Source organism: Odocoileus virginianus, unplaced genomic scaffold (genome assembly GCF_023699985.2).
Source record: "Odocoileus virginianus isolate 20LAN1187 ecotype Illinois unplaced genomic scaffold, Ovbor_1.2 Unplaced_Scaffold_21, whole genome shotgun sequence".
NCBI classification, from domain to species: Eukaryota; Metazoa; Chordata; class Mammalia; order Artiodactyla; family Cervidae; genus Odocoileus; species Odocoileus virginianus.
Window position 1 is genome coordinate 291,068 of NW_027224283.1, and position 18,628 is coordinate 309,695.

An 18,628-nucleotide genomic window follows, 5' to 3' on the forward strand; every position below is an offset into this window, starting at 1 on the left:
AGGGTCACAAAGAATTGGACACGACTGAGGGACTCAGCATAGCACAGCAGAGTTCTATGAAATCCTCCTAATCAAAGGCAGTCTCTTGTTTATTTGTTGTTTTTCTTTTCTATTTTAGGTTGCAATATGTTTATTTATTAAAAATTCAGGGTTTCCCTAGTGGCACAGAAGATAAGAATCACCTGCCAACGTAGGGGTTCAATCCCTGGTCTGGGAAGATCCCACATGCTGTGGAGCAGCTAAGCCTGTGCCCCACAACTACTGAGCCTGAGTGTACCCCAGCTCCTGAAGTCCACGTGCCTAGAGCCTGTGCTCCTCAACAAGAGAAGCCACTGCAATGAGAAGCCCTCACACCAAAACAAAGAGTAGCCCCTGTCACCACAACTAGAGAAAGCTGAGCAAACCAACAAAGATCCAGGGCAGCAAAAAAAAAAAAAAAAACTAAAAATAATTTTTGTAAAAATAAACAAAATTATTTATTTAAAAAAAAATGTTCAAGACTTCCTTGGTGGTCCCAGGGCTAATAGTCTGCCTTGCAATGCTGAAAACTTGATTCCTGGTAGGGGAAGCTCCCAATGCCATGCAGGTCCCAATGCCATGAAGGAGGTCCCAATGCCATGCAGTGAGGCCAAAATATATATATTTTTTAAAAATTCAAATCACTTAAGTAGATAGTCCACCCTCAAGGAAGGGAAGTATAATCTTTAAGCATGGGCTATACATAGAGCTTCCTGGAAAGAAGGAGTAAAAACAGTAACTTTACAGAGTAGCCTGAAAAACATCACTTCATGATCAAGGTCGCCATCAGTAGAGTGAAATCAGGTGATAGTGTGCACCTTTGATCTGACGTGATGTAAAAGGCATGTCACATCTTGGCTTTCCTCCTAAAACCCATGATTCCAGTTTCCTCATCAGAAAATTTCAGTACTGGAACAGACTACGGAATATGTCACCAGTATCCTCAAAGCTGTCAAGGTCATCCAAATCCTCTGAGGTCATCCAAAAGGAACCTCTGAGAAACTAAGGAGACATAACAGCTAAATGCACTGTGGTATCCTGGAAGAGATAAAAGAACATTAGGCAAAAACTAAAGAAATCTAAATAAAACATGGATCTTGGGTAATAATAATGTATCACAGTTAGTTTACCAACTGTGACAAATGTATCATACTAATTTAAGATGTTACTAATACTGGGAACCCGAAGTGTTGTGTATGAGATTGCAATTTTTCTATCACTTATCTTTGTATTTTTCTGTCAACCTAAAACTATTCTAATAGAAAACTTTTGTTTTCAAAAGTTGATTTATTGACATGGAAAAATATTCACAATGTATTATTAGTTAATAAAAAACAAAGTAAAAACAGCAAATTGTCCATATAAAATACATATTCAGGTAAATAAATAGAGAAAGATAGCTAAGGTAGATATACACCAAAGTATTAAGAATGATATGCTTTGGATGAAATGCACTTGGAGTGCATAACTTATGTAACTTTTGCTTCTGATTTTTTTAAGTGTGTTTTTGACCCACTGATGACACAATAATAAAAACCATATATGAAACATTAAAAGAAAAATATGGAATTTGTTTTAACATATTTTGGTACTATTAAGTATCTGATTTATTTTCAAGCATTTATGCCTACTTATGCCTTTGGAAATGTTTCTTTTTATCAATAGTTTAATTTTTTAGTCAACAAATGAGTGTTTCTGATTGTCAGTACACATTTTTCAAACATAGGTCATAGAAAGGCTGTGAATAGAACACTTAGGTTATTTTCAGATTTATGATGTTGAGCATGTCTGCAATTTCCAATTTTAAAAAATTACCAGTAAAAAACAGGAAGGAAGTGTTATAGAGTCCCATCAATGGACCCAAAAAGGCAGATTTTTTTCTTGAGTAGCAGTTTAAATATGGAAGCTGTTCAAATGAGATCACATGGCCCCCGTGTGGTCAATCTCCAAATAGCCATATTATACATGGTCCCCTCTCTGAGCTGTGTGGGTGACGAGATAGTAGAAGGAAGGTGCCTTGAAGATCTTCTACTTGTTCAAACTGCAGTCCCCAGAGGAGGAAACTGATACCTAGAAAAGCTAGTGTAGTTCACCCAAGATCGTTCAGTTGAGAGCAGAGCTGAGCACACCCGACGCCTCCGGTGGGCGTTTCCGTCTAGGCCCACGGGGAGGTCAGGTGATTTCTGCCAACGCAGATTCCCACACCCGGAATACGCCTGCCTGCTGTTCCCGCGTCTGAGAACCTTTCTCCACTTCTCCAGTGTGTGTCCTGTCCGCCCTTCCAAACCAAGCACAGACACACCTCTGAGAAGTCTCTGCTGCTTCTCCCAGCAAAAGGCTACACCCCTCAGTAGCCTTCCATGCTGTGTCATCTCAGAACTTAGGAACTTAAAACAAGAAGCGTTTAATAGCTCATGGTTTCTGAGTCAGAAACCTGAGCGTGACTTAGCTCGGTGTCTGTGGCTCTCACAAAACTGCAGTCAAGGTGGCACCCAGGCTCCCCTTGTCCCAGGGCTGTTCTTGGAGAGAGGCTGCTCCCAGCTCACTCCTGGGCTGCTGGCAAGTGTCAGGCGCCCACTGGCTGGGGACACCAGTTCCTCTCCATCGATGCCAGCTCACTCCACGGGAGCCACCTCCCCTCTGAGTGACTGAGTCAGGCAGTGATGGAGAGGGTGAGAGAGTGGACAGATGGAAGTCTGAGGCTTTTCGTAATCGAATCTCGAAAGTGATAGCTGATTACTTTTGCTGTGCACAGTTAGAAGTTGAGTCCTTAATTTTAGCTCTAACACATCAAGGTTACAGAAAGCCTGTGACAGTGATCTTGCTCACACTCTCTCTGCCTCACTCACTCGGAGGAAAGGTGTCTGCCCTGTTGTGAGCCCCATGTAGCAAGGGCCTGACGTGTCCATTTACTCAAGAGGCAGGGAAATGCAGACACAAGGGCCACTAACACATTCTACAGAAGCAAGTTATTATTTATCATTATAATTATATTTATCCTAATATTTCATAATCATAATTTTCTGAAATATCTAGAACAAAGAAATCCTATCAAACTCAGAAATTCAGCATGGTCAGACTTTCCTCTCTTTATTTTTTTCCTGTTTTCAATTTTCTTTAAATAATGAGAGTCAAAGGTATTTTCTAGTGTTTAGATTTATAGTTCTTACATAATTAGTATTTGATATGTGTATGTTGTTTGAATGAAAGGATTCAGAAAAAATGACCAAAATCTGAGCTAAGGAGTTCTGCTACAAGTCCTCCAAAACAGCAAAACTAAACATTGTAAGTCTTGGATGGGAGGGGTTGTGGGCAGAATGCCAAAGGGATAAAACACAAAAGACCTGTTATCCTCTGGTTTGGGGAAAAAGCTTTCTTTCTCTAGGACTCATTTTCCTTACTCAAACAATAAGTCTATTGGAAAAAAAATTACCCCTAATATTCCCATTTTAACTATAGCATCCTATTTACATGCTTCTGATAACTGACTCTTATAGTCTGTAGTCAGTCATCACTATTAATGTAAGTGATTAACAGGAAAGACTTAAAGAAACTGAACAATACCAAAGACATCTGTGATGAATACAAGATTATGTGTTAATCAAGAGGGTAAATGTAATTTACTGAAATGCATGGTTGAGAAACCATATTTCCTCCAATGTTTGAACCAAACAGTTTTACTGAAAACAGTGAATCATTTATCACTGCCTCCTTGACTGGCACAACCTGATTTCTAGCTGTGGATTCTAGAGAGAGTCATTCTGGACAAATAAATGTACCTTTCTTAGGTAAACTGATACTTGCCCTAGTAATGCATTCCTCTTCTCTTTGCCCTACCTAAGCTTTATTTTTCCAGAGCAATAAACCCATCACTGATTATCTCTCTGCCATTTATTTTCATTGTTTTTTCACAAGTCTGATTATTTAAATTACTGTCAATATGTGGGTATGTGATTGTGATTTTGCAGTCTCTGTGTGTGTGGTGTGCACCTATTATTGATACATTAAGCACTGTACATTGTCAGTACCTTACACTATAATCTCAGCTATTGGAACACTGATAGAATTAAAGATGATAAATATCAAAAGGCAGCAAGACATTCAAAGTTATAATTGCTAAAAGTTATGAAAAGTTATAAAGCCCTCTCTGACTACATGAATCCATATTTATTACCCTAGTTTGGACATAGACTCACTGGACCTCTATGAACCTGAGGATTTGCTCAGTTTTAAGATAGTAACTAGGTCGGTGCTCTCCAAACTTATATGATCATTTTAGTCCTCTTGAGATGTTTTTGAAAAGATGACAGTATCTATTCTAAGAATTTGTGATTCAGTAGACCAATATTCAGTTCAGTTCAGTTCAGTCACTCAGTCTCTTTGCGACCCCAACGACTGCCACACGCCAGGCTTCCCTGTCCATCACCAACTTCCAGAACTTACTCAAACTCATGTCCATTGAGTCAGTGATGCTAGCCAACCATCTCCACCAATGTTATAGGGTATAAAAAATGTGTATTTTCAACAAGCTCCTCTGGTAATTTTTATACAGGTAGTGGCACATCAAAAATTTGGAAACACTGGGACTAGATGATACTTGATCTTAGAGCACAAAAGGGTCTTTGAATCAATCAATTCCAAAGGGTCCTACCTTGGATATATATTCCCAACTGTTCTACTATTTAAAAGGAAACTAAACTTGAACTGAATTCAGAAAATTGTGGAATAAATTAATGTCGTTAGTGTATAAATTTTTCCACTATACTGATTCCTTTATGTTTCTGCATCAAAGACTTGACTACTGAGAGTTATTTATATTGATGATCTGAAGTCCTGAAGAAGGTACAAGCTAACAAATTCAATACTCTCAAAGACCTAGAAACAAAACATATGGATGTAGGAGATGGATGGTCTCCAATTTAGATGTTTACAGCTGGTCTCCTGTTTACATTTCATGGGATACAAAGTGGGCTTCAGGCTGAATACTTAAAACTGTTGGCATTTTCTGAGACAGAGGATAGGTGGGCTCCAGTTAAAGCATTTACAGCTTCCTATTTGCTCTGGAAAATGAAAGTAACAACATAAACAGGGTTAATAGCCAGTGTTCATCTCTTGTAAAACTCTTAAGATAATAGTCATGGAAATAGTCAAAGAAATAGTCAAGGAAAGGACAAAGAGGGGCAGAACATTGTTTGAGTAAAGGATTAAGGGACCTCCCTCCTCCTCATTTTGAGACAAGGAAGATATTACACATGTGCAGAAAGGCTTTATCTGGGTCAAAAGCCAAGTGATAATGGCAGGCTATAGTGAGTCTTATTCAGACCACCTGACCTGCCTCTTGAGAAATATGTATGCAGGTCAGGAAGCAACAGTTAGAACTGGACATGGAAAAACAGACTGGTTCCAAATAGGAAAAGGAGTATGTCAAGGCTGTATATTGTCACCCTGCTTATTTAACTTATATGCAGAGTGCATCATGAGAAACGCTGGGCTGGAAGAAGCACAAGCTGGAATCAAGATTGCTGGGAGAAATATCAATAACCTCAGATATGCAGATGACACTACCCTTATGGCAGAAAGTGAAGAAGAGCTAAAGAGCCTCTTGATGAAAGTGAAAGAGGAGGGTGAAAAAGTTGACTTGAAGCTCAACATTCAGAAAACGAATATCATGACGTCCAGTCCCATCACTTCATGGCAAATAGATGGGGAAACAGTGGATCAGTGGCTGACTTAATTTTTTTTTGGGGGGGGCTCCAAAATCACCTCAGATGGTGACCACATCCATGAAATTAAAAGACGCTTACTACTTGGAAGGAAAGTTATGACCAACCTAGACAACATATTAAAAAGCAGAGACATTACTTTGCCAACAAAAGTCTGTCTGGTCAAGGCTATGGTTTTTCCAGTGGTCATATGTGGATGTGAGAGTTGGACTATAAAGAAAGTTGAGTGCCGAAGAATTGATGCTTTTGAATTGTGGTGTTGGAGAAGACTCTTGAGAGTCCCTTGGACTGCAAGGAGATCCAACCAGTCCATCCTAAAGAAGATCAGTCCTGGATGTTCATTGGAAGGACTGATATTGAAGCTGAAACTCCAATACTTTGGTCACCTGATGCGAAGAGTTGACTCATTGGAAAAGGCCCTGATGCTGGAAAAGATTGAGGGCTGGAGAAGAAGGGAACGACAGAGGATGAGGTGGTTGGATGGCATCACCAACTCAATGGACATGGGTTTGGGTGGACTCTGGCAGTTAGTGACAGACAGGGAGGCCTGGCGTGCTGTGGTTCATGGGATCGCAAAGAGTTGGACACTACTGAGCGACTGAACTGAACTGAACTGATTCTTCCCAGAAGCCTTCACTCCGAGATCCTTCTTGGCAGAGGGGTGCTTGCTCATTGAGGGGAGTGTCCAAGGGTAGGTCAAGTTTGGAAAAAGAAACCAGATAATTGGATAAAGGTAGATAAAACCTGAAAGAACTGACCTATATAAATGACTTAGCCACCTCCTTACTGCACTTCCCCTCTCTTGGAGGCACACCCACCGTCTTTCTCTCTGAGTGTGTGTCTCAGCCTTGCTTCTGTCTTAACAGGCGGTTTCTCTATGTACCCTCCCACTTCCTGCTGTGCTACATCTCTAGTAATAAACTTTGTATCTTCATTTACAGTTCCTGCCTCCATGATAAATTAATTTTTCACTGGGGACAGAAATACAGGGAAAAACAGTTTCTAGCCTCTAGCCCTAACTTGTTTGGTGGCTAAGATTCCTGGTTTCCATTCAGGCTGTGTGTGTGTTTTAGTCACTTAGTCATGTCCAACTCTTTGCCATACCATGGACTGTAGTCCACCTGGATCCTCTGTCCATGGAATTCTGCAGGCAAGAATACTTTAGTGGGTTGCCATGCCCTTCTCCAAGGGATCCTCCCAACCCAGGGATCAAACACCGGTATCCTGCATTGCAAGCAGATTCTTTAGCCTCTGAGCCACCCCAGCCCAGCTCCCCAGGTTCAAATCTTGTGCAGAGAATTAAGATCACTCATTATTCCACTGCTCACAGTTGCCTTATCAAGATTAATATGAAAGGGTATTCAGGTTTCCACCACTGATTTTATAAATTTCACATAAGTTTGTCAGAGCCAATCTCAATCAGAGTAACTCAGGGAAACTGCCTATGGAATTGTCTCATTTTGACAGTATTCTGATGTGTTCGGTTTTTACATGGTAGCCTGGCTTGTTTTGTGTTTTGAAGTACAATGCAACTTCATCACTTAATTAAAATCTTACAAGTATTCTTTTCTACAAGTTTAGTAGATATAAAGATCCACAAGGTAAGTGTACCCCAGTATAGAGAGTGATATGCATTGCTGTACTTTCATAACAGTCAGTGGTACACTCAGATATCACACATATAGAATGCAAAATTCAGTCTCAGAAGACTAAGATAGAACTTCCAGTCTCTTCACAAGAAAAAATAAAACAACATAAGGTATATGTGAACCTACCCTGAGGTTTAGAATGAAGCCTGGTCAAGCTTGACCTTGATCAACTGAACCCCAAGCTGACCCAAAGACACATGAGCAAGGATTCTTAATGCTTATTGTATAATCCTTGAGTTTGGGATGGCTTTTTTATCTGACTTATCCAAGAATAGTGTGATCAAACTGTGGGAGTAGGGATTCTGAGGCATATTACTGAATTAATTAAAAAAAAGCAATGGTTATATTTACAGTTAGCTAATTGAAAGGAGTAGTATAAAAGGCTAGCTAGAGAGAGTGGAAAGGAGATTGGTTATACAAACACAGGACAAATTCTAAATACTTTAGTCTCCAGCAACTCTCCCTCCATTTTTCCATGAATAATATGCGGGAAGAGAAGGATATAATGATAATCACACTTGGGTAGATTCATTTTCACCCCTCCTTTGTTGATAAATTGCAGAAGAGAATTAAGAACAGGTAAATCCAAGCCACATTCAAACAGATTCTTAAAGATTTGTCGTCTTCTGGAAAAAAAAATCAATAGTGAATTTGTCACAACAAGAAAGTGTAATTCATTACTGGAGAAACTGGCCTAACTAAGCATCAATGGCAAGCTTATGAAAAATAAACACTTGAATTAGCTGCCCATGCAGCTATAGACATTTCTGTTCTCCTTTACCTTCCTGAATCAGATAATACACCAGAAAATAGTCACCAACAGACCTACATCAAAAAGAATCCCTGAATTGCTCTGTTACTGTCGTTTTTCTCTTTTGCTAGATATTCCATTATTTTTCTGCCTCCCCTTATGTTCTAAGATTCCTAAATTTTCAAGCAGTACACATATCAGGGACTTCTTGGAAGATAAATACTGTTGCTGAACTCTTCAACATATACCTAATTTCTGCATATGTATACTTCATTTTCGAATGCAGATTCCTGTTGAACAAGGGACAGTGATTCTTTAAGAGTACACAATATAATTTCTTAGTGAGGTCAATAGTGAAGAAGATGGAGCACCAGAAGATAAGAAGTCTGTGTCTCTCATAGTTGAGAACTTCGTACACACACCTTCCAAGTCTTAGATGACCCTAGACAACTAACAGGTGTCTGAGATCAGAATCCTGACCTCAGAATTCTCTTCAAACTTCATGAAGATAGAAGATTCTTGTCTAAATTAAGGAAACACCTGAATGTGCCAAAAAAGATTTTAGTTTAAGCCCTAGTTGTCAGCTGGCTATACCTATTTCTTAGTCTAATCACCTTTATTTCTCCATAGAATGAAAACCTGTCTGAGGGAAAATGAGACAGATTTACCTAGTTTGACTAATGAAAGACACCATCAAAATGCATTATTACCATGATGATAGCAAGGATTAACAAAAGGCATCCCAGGAACATCCATTTCTTAAACTATATGCCTTCTTAAGCTCATGACATTTCACAGAATGGGAAATATTCAATTATGTACATTTACAAAGAACATCAGTTTTACATACTCATGAAGATTGCTTAAATAAAGTGATAAATATGGTCATAGAATTGCATTTGTAAAAATGAAAAGAATTGCTCATTTTTCAAGGCTTATAATTACCTACAATAAGGTACTAAGTTTTAGTTACAATTTCTGTAAGTGTAGTGTAAGTAGAATAATTATATCCAATACATTATTTTAGATGCAGGATTTGTCAATGTAAAAAAATTAAAGTATACAACACTTGTAAAATTTTTGGCATTGCTTTTTTGAAATTATTGCAGTGGAAACCTCAACAATAACAACAAAAAAATGGAAGTGTTTTAAGAAAGCTCTCTGAGAGATGTCTCACTCAAGATGATCTGTTTCCTGAAAGAGATCAGAAAAGCCAACCATGTAGTCTTCACAACTTTCCCTGAGAAAAGTGCTGAAATGCACTCGTCAAGTCAGGGAATACACAGGACAGAATGTTCCCGAATGTCAGAGCTGGAAAGGACCGGAAGGCATCCGATCCACTCCCCTTGTGGGCAGTCTCAGTCAAGTGACTGAGGGAGAGATGCTGAGGGGGCTTCACTCTTCAGGGTTGCAGCTTCGAATGACAGCACACGCTCCTTCCGTATCTGTTCCACTTGTCAACATTAACGATTGTGTGGATAAAATAGATCCAGCAAAGGGCAGGACAGCCAGATGTTCATTTTCCCGCAGAGTGTTTATCTCGGCCCCACACTTTCCTCATGGCATTCTTCATGTCTGCGTTTCTCAGGGTGTAGATGAGAGGGTTGAACATGGGGGCAATCATGGTGTAAAACAGGGCAAAGACCTTGTCGTTCCTGACAGAATCAGCCGTGGGGACATAGGTGAAGATGAGGGACAAGAAGAACATGAAGACCACAGTGATGTGTGAACCACAGGTGGAGAAGGCTTTGCGGCGGCCCTCGGATGAGCAAGTCCTCAGGGTGGCCAGGATGATGATGTAAGAAATCACCAAGGCAACAAAGGTCAAAATGGACAACACCCCTGTCGTGGTAATGATTGCAATCACCCATAGTCTAGTGTCCGTGCAGGCCAGCTTCAGCAAAGGGAATACATCACAGAAATAGTGGTCTATTTGATTGGGGCCACAGAATGGAAGTCCAGTAATGATTAATACTTGTGTGACTGAATGGCTAAAGGCTCCCATAGCAGAAACCATTACAAGGACATAGCACACCTGTCTGTTCATGATGACCATGTAGTGAAGAGGTCTGCAGATGGCAGCATAGCGGTCATAGGCCATGGCCACCAAGATGAAGATCTCAGTGGCTCCAAAGAAGTGGGCATAAAACATCTGGGCCATGCAGCTGTTGTAAGAGATGGTCTTCTGCTGGGCCAGCAAGTCAGTGATCAATTTGGGTGCCACCGTGGAGGTGAAGCAGACATCCATCAATGACAAATAGCTGAGGAAAAAGTACATGGGCTGTTCACTGAGGCGGCTGCCCCTGATGGTGAGAAGAATGAGCAGATTCCCTGAGAGAATTGCAATATAGCAAAGTAAAAACAGCACGAAGCAGGCAAGTTTTGCATTCTCATCAGTAAAAAGCCCCAGGAGGATAAATTCAGTGACATTTTCATGTCCCATTGCTTCTGTGGATTTGATCGTTTAGAGGAGCAAGTTAGTATTCCTGAAGCATGCAACTTTTTCAAATTATTTATGCATTTCAAAACTCATTCATCTAGTCAATAAATATATATTGATTTTTCCAAATGATGCAAACATTATAACTGCTGCTAAGGGTACAGCAGTATACAAAATACACACATCTCACCTGCACATAAAATTTATTAGAGAAGACATACAGTGACAATAATAGCCAAAAGTAATCTATTTATTGAGGTGGGGCCAAGGAGAATGCAGAGTCTGCATAACCCCACCTTAGGGCACCTAGCTACAGTGGTGGGGATGTCAGCGCCCAGCAGATGAGAAGAACCTCTGAGTGACTGGAGAATATTAACTCGAGTGAGGTCTCCCAGAGGTCCACATTTCAACACAAAGACCTGGCTCTACCCAACTGTCTGCAAACCCCAGTGCTGGAAACCTTGGACCAAATAATCAGTAAGACAGGAACACAGTCCCATTCAAAAAAAAAAAAAAAAAAGGAAAAAAAAAGAGGCAAGAAAAAAATATGTTACAGACAAAGGAGCAAGGTAAAAACCTACAAAACCAAATATATGAAGAGAAAATATATTCTTATATTTTTTAAACTACATGAGAAAAAAATTTAGAGTAATGACAGTAAAGATGATCCAAAATCACACACAAAGAAATAGAGTGCAAACAAAGATTGAGAAAATACAAGAAATGTTCAATAAAAACATAGAAGGACTAAGGAAAACATGTGGAGATGAATGGCACAATAACTGAGATGAAAAGTACATTAGAAGGAATCAATAGCAAAATAGCTGAGGCTTAAAAAATGAGTAATTGAGCTGGAAGATAGAATGGTGGAAATTGCTACTGAGGAGCAGAACAAACACAAAATGAAAAAAGTTGAAGACAATCTCAGAGAACTCTGAGACAACACCAAACACACTAACATTCAAATTTTAGGGGTCTCAGGAAGAAGGAAAAAAGAAAGAGCCTGAGAAGATATTTGAAAAGATTATACTTGAAAACTTCCTTAATGTGGGAAAGGAAATGACCACTCAAGTCTAGGAAGCTCTGACAGGTCCTCCCACACAGGATAAACTGTAGGAGAAACACACCAAAACACTATTAATCAAAATAATAAAAAGCAAATGCAAAGAAAAAAATATTAAACCTGAAAGGGAAAAACAAAAAACAGTGTACAAGAAACCCCCATAAGGCTATCAGCTGATTTTTCAGCAGAAACTCTGCAGGCCAGAAGGGAGTGATAGGATCTATTTAAAGTGATGAAAGAGAAAATTCTACAACCAACATTACTTTGCCCAGCAAGGTTCTTAGATTTGACAGAGAAATAAAAACTTTACTGACGAGTAAAAGCTAAGAGAATTCTGCAGCACCAAACTAGCTTTACAACAAATGCTAAAGGAACTTCTCTATCGAGGTGATACCCCATATTAACAAATTAAAGAATAAAAACTTAATATTTGAAAACAGAGACATTACCCTGCTGACAAATGTCCATCTAGTCAAAGCTATGGTTTTTTCAGTAGTCATGTATGGATGTAAGAGTTGGACCATAAAGAAAGCTGAGTGCTGAAGAATTGATGTTTTTGAACTGTGGTATTGGAGAAGACTCTTGAGAGTCCCTTGGACTGCAAGGAGATCCAACCAGTCCATCCTAAAGGAAATCAGTCCTGAATATTCATTGGAAGAACTGATGCTGAAGTCGAAGCTCCAATACTTTGGCCACCTGAGGTGAAAGACTGACTCATTAGAAAAGACCCTTATCCTGGGAAAATTGAAGGCAAAAGGAGAAATGGATAACAAAGGATGAGATGGTTGAATGGCATCACCAACTCAGTGGACATGAGTTTGAGTAAGCTCCAGGAGTTGGTGATGGACAGGGAAGCCTGGTGTGCTGTGGTCCATGGGGTCACAAAGAGTTGGACACAACTGAGTGACTGAACTGATTGAATAATCTTAATAGAAGCAGAAAAAAATTTTGGCAAAATTCTGAAGATAAAAACTCTTCAGAAAGTGGGCATAGAAGGAACCTATCTCAAGATGATAAAGGCCATCTATGACAAATATAGAGCAAAAACACCATTCTCAGTGGTGGAAACATTCCCTTAAAATCATGAAAAAGACAAGGATGTCCACTCTCACCACTATTATTCAACATAGTTTGTGAAGTCCTGGCAATGGCAATCTGGTAAGATAAAGAAAATAATATACATTGGAGAAGAAGAAGTAAAACTGTCTGTTTGCAGATGACATAATATTACACATAGAAAATCCTAAAGATGTCACCAGAAAACTACTAGAGCTAAACAAATTTGGTAAAGTTGAAAGATATAAAACTAATGCACAGAAATCCCCTGCATTCCTATACAATGAAAGAGCAGAAAGAAAAATTAAGGAGACAACCCCATTTACCTCTGCCACATAAGAATAAAATACCTAGGAATAAACCTACCTAATGAAACAAAAGACCTATATTCAGAAAACTATAAAACACTGACATGAAAGAAGCTGAAGATGATAAAAAACAGATGGAGAAATATACTATGTTATTGGATTGGAAGACTAAATATTTTGAAAATGAATATACTATGTAAAGCAATCTATAGATTTAATACAATCCCTGTCAAATTACCAGTAGCGTTCTTCACAGAATTAGAAAAAAAAAATTACAATTTGTATGGAAACACAGTCCATGGAGTATCAAAGAGTCAGACAAAATTGAATGACTGAACTGAACTAAACTGACTGATGGAAACAAAAAAGACCCCAAATAACCAGAGTAATCTTGTGAAAGAAATACAGAGCTGATGTATCAGCCTCTGAAACTTCAAACAATATGTAAAGCTAGAGTAAGAATTTTACTGGCACAAAAATAAAAATATAGACAAATGATACAGGATAGAAGCTCAGAAATAATCCCACATACCTATTGACACCTAATGTATGACAAATAAGTCATAAATGTATAATGAGAAAACACAGTATCTTCAGTAATGGTTTTGGGAAAGCTGACCTACTATATCATACACAAAAATACAATCAAAATGTATTAAGCACCTATGTGTAAACTGGACACTATACAATTGTTAGAAGAACACATAGGGGAAATACTCTTTGACATAAGCAAGATCTTTGACCCACTTCCTAGCTTAAAAAAAAAAAAAAAAAGCAAATAGGTCCTAATTAAACTCAAAAACATTTGTACAGCAAAGGAAACCATAAGCAAGATGGGAAGATAACATTCAGAAAGCATTTGCAAATGGAGCAACAGACAAAGGATTAATCTCCAAAGTATACAAACAGCTCATGGAGTTCAATATCAAAATGCAAACAACTATCAAAAAATGGGCAGAAAACCTAAAGAGACATCTCTCTAGAGCAAACATACAGATGGCCAAGAGGCATATGAAAAGATGTTCAGTATCACTAATTATTAGAAAAATGAAAATAAAACTACAATGAAGTTTCACCTTACAACAGTCAGAATGGTCATTATCAAAGAGTTTATAAACAATAAATGCTGGAGGGAGTATGGAGAAAAGGATACTTTCTTTCACGGTTAGACAGCATGTAACTTGATACAGCCACTGTAGAGAATAGTATGAATATTCCTTAAATAAACTAACCATAGATCTGCAATATGAACCAACAAGCCCACTCCTGGGCATATACCCTGAGGAAACCAGAATTCAAAAAGACACATGTACCCTAGTATTTATTGCAGCATTAATTACAATAGCCAGGGCATGGAAACAGCCAAAATGCCCAATGACAGGTGAATGGATAAAGCAGATGTGGTGCATATGCACAATGGAATATTACTCAGCAATAAAAATGACAGAATAGTGTCATTTGTAGAGATGTGGATAGACCTAGGGTCTGTCAAACAGAATGAAATGTCAGAAAAGAGAAAAGAAAATACTGTGTTTTAATAATTATGTATGAGAAATCTAGAAAAACAATACCAATGAACGTATTTCCAAGGCAGAAATAGAGACATAGACATAGAGAGTGGACATGTGGACACAGAGGAGGAAGGTGAATGTGAAACAAATTGGGGGAATAGGATTGACATGTATGCACCACATGTGTAAAATAGCTAGCTAGCTAGTGGGAACACACTATAAAAGACAGGAAACTCAGCCAGATGCTTTGTGATGACCTAAATGAGTGGGATGGGAAGGTGGAAGGGAGACTCAGGAGAGAAGTAATATATGTATACATATAGCTGATTCACTTCATTGTGCAGCAGAAACTAACACAACATTGTAAAGCAATTATATTCCAATAAAAATTAACTTAAATTCCTCAGTCTCACATCTACTATGAAGGGCAGAATAAATAAAAGATGAAACATTTGACATGGGGGTCAAGTTTTAGATGAAACTTCGGTATTCTACCTTAAGAGTGACTTTTTGGTCTCTTGTACATATGAAATAGCATGGAGGCTATTTGTTCTTCAAGGGCAGGAGGATCAATATAATTCTTAGTCCTCCTCAGTAATGAAATGTATGCTTAATTTTGACAGTTTAATAACGTCATTAGATTTCAATGAAGTCATAATTTTAAATATGGAACATCTGGTAGCTTGATAGGGCTTGCATTGAATCTATAGATTGCTTTGGGTGGTATACTGATTTTCACTATAATGATTCTTTTGATCCATGAACACGGTATAGTTCTCCATCTAATTGTGTCCTCTTTGATTTCTTTGACCAGTGTTTTATACTTTTCTATATGTAGGCCTTTTGTTTCTTTATGTAGATATATTCCTAAGTATTTTATTTTTTTCATTGCAATGGTGAATGGAATTGTTTCCTTAATTTCTCTTTCTGTTTACTTATTGTTAGTGTATAGGAGTTCAAGGAATTTCTGTGTGTTAATTTTATATCCTGCAACTTTACTGTATTCATTGATTAGCTCTAGTAATTTTCTAGTGGAGTCTTTAGGGTTTTCAATGTAGAGGATCATGTCATCTGCAAACAGTGAAGATCTTTACTTCTTCTTTTCCAGTCTGGATTCCCTTTATTTCTTTTCCTTCTCTGATTGCTGTGGCCAAAATTTCCAAAACTATGTTGAATAGCAGTGGTGAGGGTGGGCACCTTTCACTTTAGGGGAAATTTTTTCAATTTTTCACCATTGAGGTGTGTCATATATAGCTTTTAATATGTTAAGGTATGCTCCTTGTATTCCTGCTTTCTGGAGGATTTTTCTTATAAATTGATGTTGAATTTTGTCAAAGGCTTTTTCTGCATCTATTGAGATAATCATATGGTTTCTATTTTACAATATGTTAATGTGGTTGATTGATTTGTGGATATTGAAGAATCCTTGCAGCTGTTGGATAAAACCCACTTGGTCATGATGTATGATCTTTGTAATATGTTGTTGGATTCTGTTTGTTAGAATTTTGTTAAGGACTTTTGCATCTATGTTCATCAGTGATATTGGCCTGTAGTTTTCTTTTTCTGTGGCATCTTTGTCAGGTTTTGTTATTAGGGTCATGGTGGCCTCATAGAATGAGTTTGGAAGTTTACCTTCCTCTGCAACTTTCTGGGAGAGTTTGAGTAGGATAGGTGCTAGTTCTCTAAATTTTTGGTAGAATTCAGCTGTGAAGCCATCTGGTCCTGGGCTTTTGTTTGTTGGAAGATTTCTGATTACAGTTTCAATTTCCGTGCTTGTGATGGGTCTGTTAAGATTTTCTATTTCTTCCTGGTTCAATTTTGGAAAGTTGTACTTTTCTAAGAATTTGTTAATTTCTTCCAAGTTGTCCATTTTATTTGCATATAGTTGCTGATAATAATCTCTTATGATCCTTTGTATTTCTGTGCTGTCTGTTGTGATCTCTCCATTTTCATTTCTAATTTTGTTGATTTGATTTTTCTCCCTTTGTTTCTTGATGAGTCTGGCTAATGGTTTGTCAATTTTATTTATCTTCTCAAAGAATCAGCTTTTGGTTTTGTTGATTTTTGCTATGGTCTCTTTTGTTTCTTTTGCATTTATTTCTGCCCTAATTTTTATCCCAATCAAGCTACCAATGGTATTTTTCAGAGAATTAGAGCAAATAATTTCACAATTTGTATGGAAATACAAAAAACCTCAAATAGCCAAAGCAATCTTGAGAAGGCAGAGTAGAACTGGAGGAATCAACCTGCCTGACTTCAGGCTGTACTACAAAGCCACAGTCATCAAGACAGTATGGTACTGGCACAAAGACAGAAATATAGATCAATGGAACAGAATAGAAAGCCGAGAGATAAATCCACGCACCTATGGACACCTTATCTATGAGAAAGGAGGCAAGAAAATACAATGGAGAAAAGAAAATCTCTTTAACAAGTGGTGCTGGGGAAACTGGTCAACTACCTGTAAAAGAATGAAACTAGAACACTTTCTAACACCATACACAAAAATAAACTCAAAATGGATTAAAGATCTAAATGTAAGACCAGAAACTATTAAACTTCTAGAGGAAAACACAGGCAAAACACTCTCTGACATAAACCACAGCAGAATCCTCTATGACCCACCTCCCAGAATATTGGAAATAAAAGCAAAACTAAACAAATGGGACCTAATGAAACTTAAAAGCTTTTGCACAACAAAGGAAACTATAAGCAAGGTGAAAAGACAGCCTTCAGAATGGGAGAAAATAATAGCAAACAAAGCAATGGACAAAGAATTAATCTCAAAAATATACAAGCAACTCCTGCAGCTCAATTCCAGAAAAATAAAAGACCCAATCAAAAAGTGGGCCAAAGAACTAAACAGACATTTCTCCAAAGAAGACATACAGATGGCTAAAAATCACATGAAAAGATGCTCAACATCTTTCATTATCAGAGAAATGCAAATCAAAATCACAATGTGGTACCACTTCACGCCAGTCAGGATGGCTGCTATCCAAAAGTCTACAAGTAATAAATGCTGGAGAGGGTGTGGAGAAAACGGAACCCTCTTACACTGTTGGTGGGAATGTAAACTAGTACAGCCACTATGGAGAACAGTGTGGAGATTCCTTAAAAAACTAGAAATAGAACTGCCATATGACCTAGCAATCCCACTGCTGGGCATACACACTGAGGAAACCAGAATTGAAAGAGACATGTGTACCCCAATGTTCATCATGGCACTGTTTATAATAGCCAGGACATGGAAGCAACCTAGATATCCATCAGCAGATGAATGGATAAGAAAGCTGTGGTACATATACACAATGGACTATTATTCAGGCATTAAAAATAATACATTTTAATCAGTTCTAATGAGGTGGATGAAACTGGAGCCTATTATACAGAGTGAAGTAAGCCAGAAAGAAAATCACCAGTACAGTATAACACATATATATGGAATTTAGAAAGATGGTAATGATAACCCCATATGTGAGACAGCAAAAGAGACACAGATGTATTGAACAGTCTTTTGGACTCTGTGGGAGAGGGTGAGGGTAGGATGATATGGGAGAATGGCACTTAAAATATGTAAATTATAATATGTGAAACAAATCACCAGTCCAGGTTTGATGCATGAGACAGGGTGCTCAGGGCTGGTGCACTGGGATGACCCAGATGGATCGGATGGGGAAGGTGGTGGGAGGGGGGTTCAGGATGGCAAACACATGTACACCCATGGAGGATTCAAGTCAGTGTATGGCAAAACCAATATTATATTGTAAAGTAAAATAAATAAACTTAAAAAATATATGGAGCATCTGGGTGACAACTTCAGAAAGTGTCTTAAGAAGCTTTCTCATGCATGAACATTTTCAAAATGGAGTGCAAGAAAGAGCAAAGAACCCATCTTTGGGGAAAGTTTGCTCCATTGTATGGGCTTCTGGTACATTTGGCTTCCTCAGTAGCCCAGTGATAAAGAATACTGCCAATGCAGGAGATGCGACAGATGCACGTTTGATCCCTGGGTCAGGAAGATACCCTGGAGTAGGAAATGGCAACCTGCTCCAGTATTCTTGCCTGGAAAATTTCACACACAGAGGAGCTTGAGGGGCTACACTCAA

At 38.3% G+C, this 18,628-nt stretch overlaps 1 protein-coding gene across 1 annotated transcript; it reads right to left on the reverse strand.

The window, feature by feature from the left end:
* Positions 1-9,657: 9,657 nt before the first annotated feature.
* On the reverse strand, positions 9,658-10,584 carry LOC139033608 (olfactory receptor 4P4-like). Its single transcript, XM_070463026.1, has one exon. It carries the CDS (start codon positions 10,582-10,584, stop codon positions 9,658-9,660), a length of 927 nt encoding a protein of 308 aa, XP_070319127.1.
* Between the last annotated feature and the right edge of the window lie 8,044 nt (positions 10,585-18,628).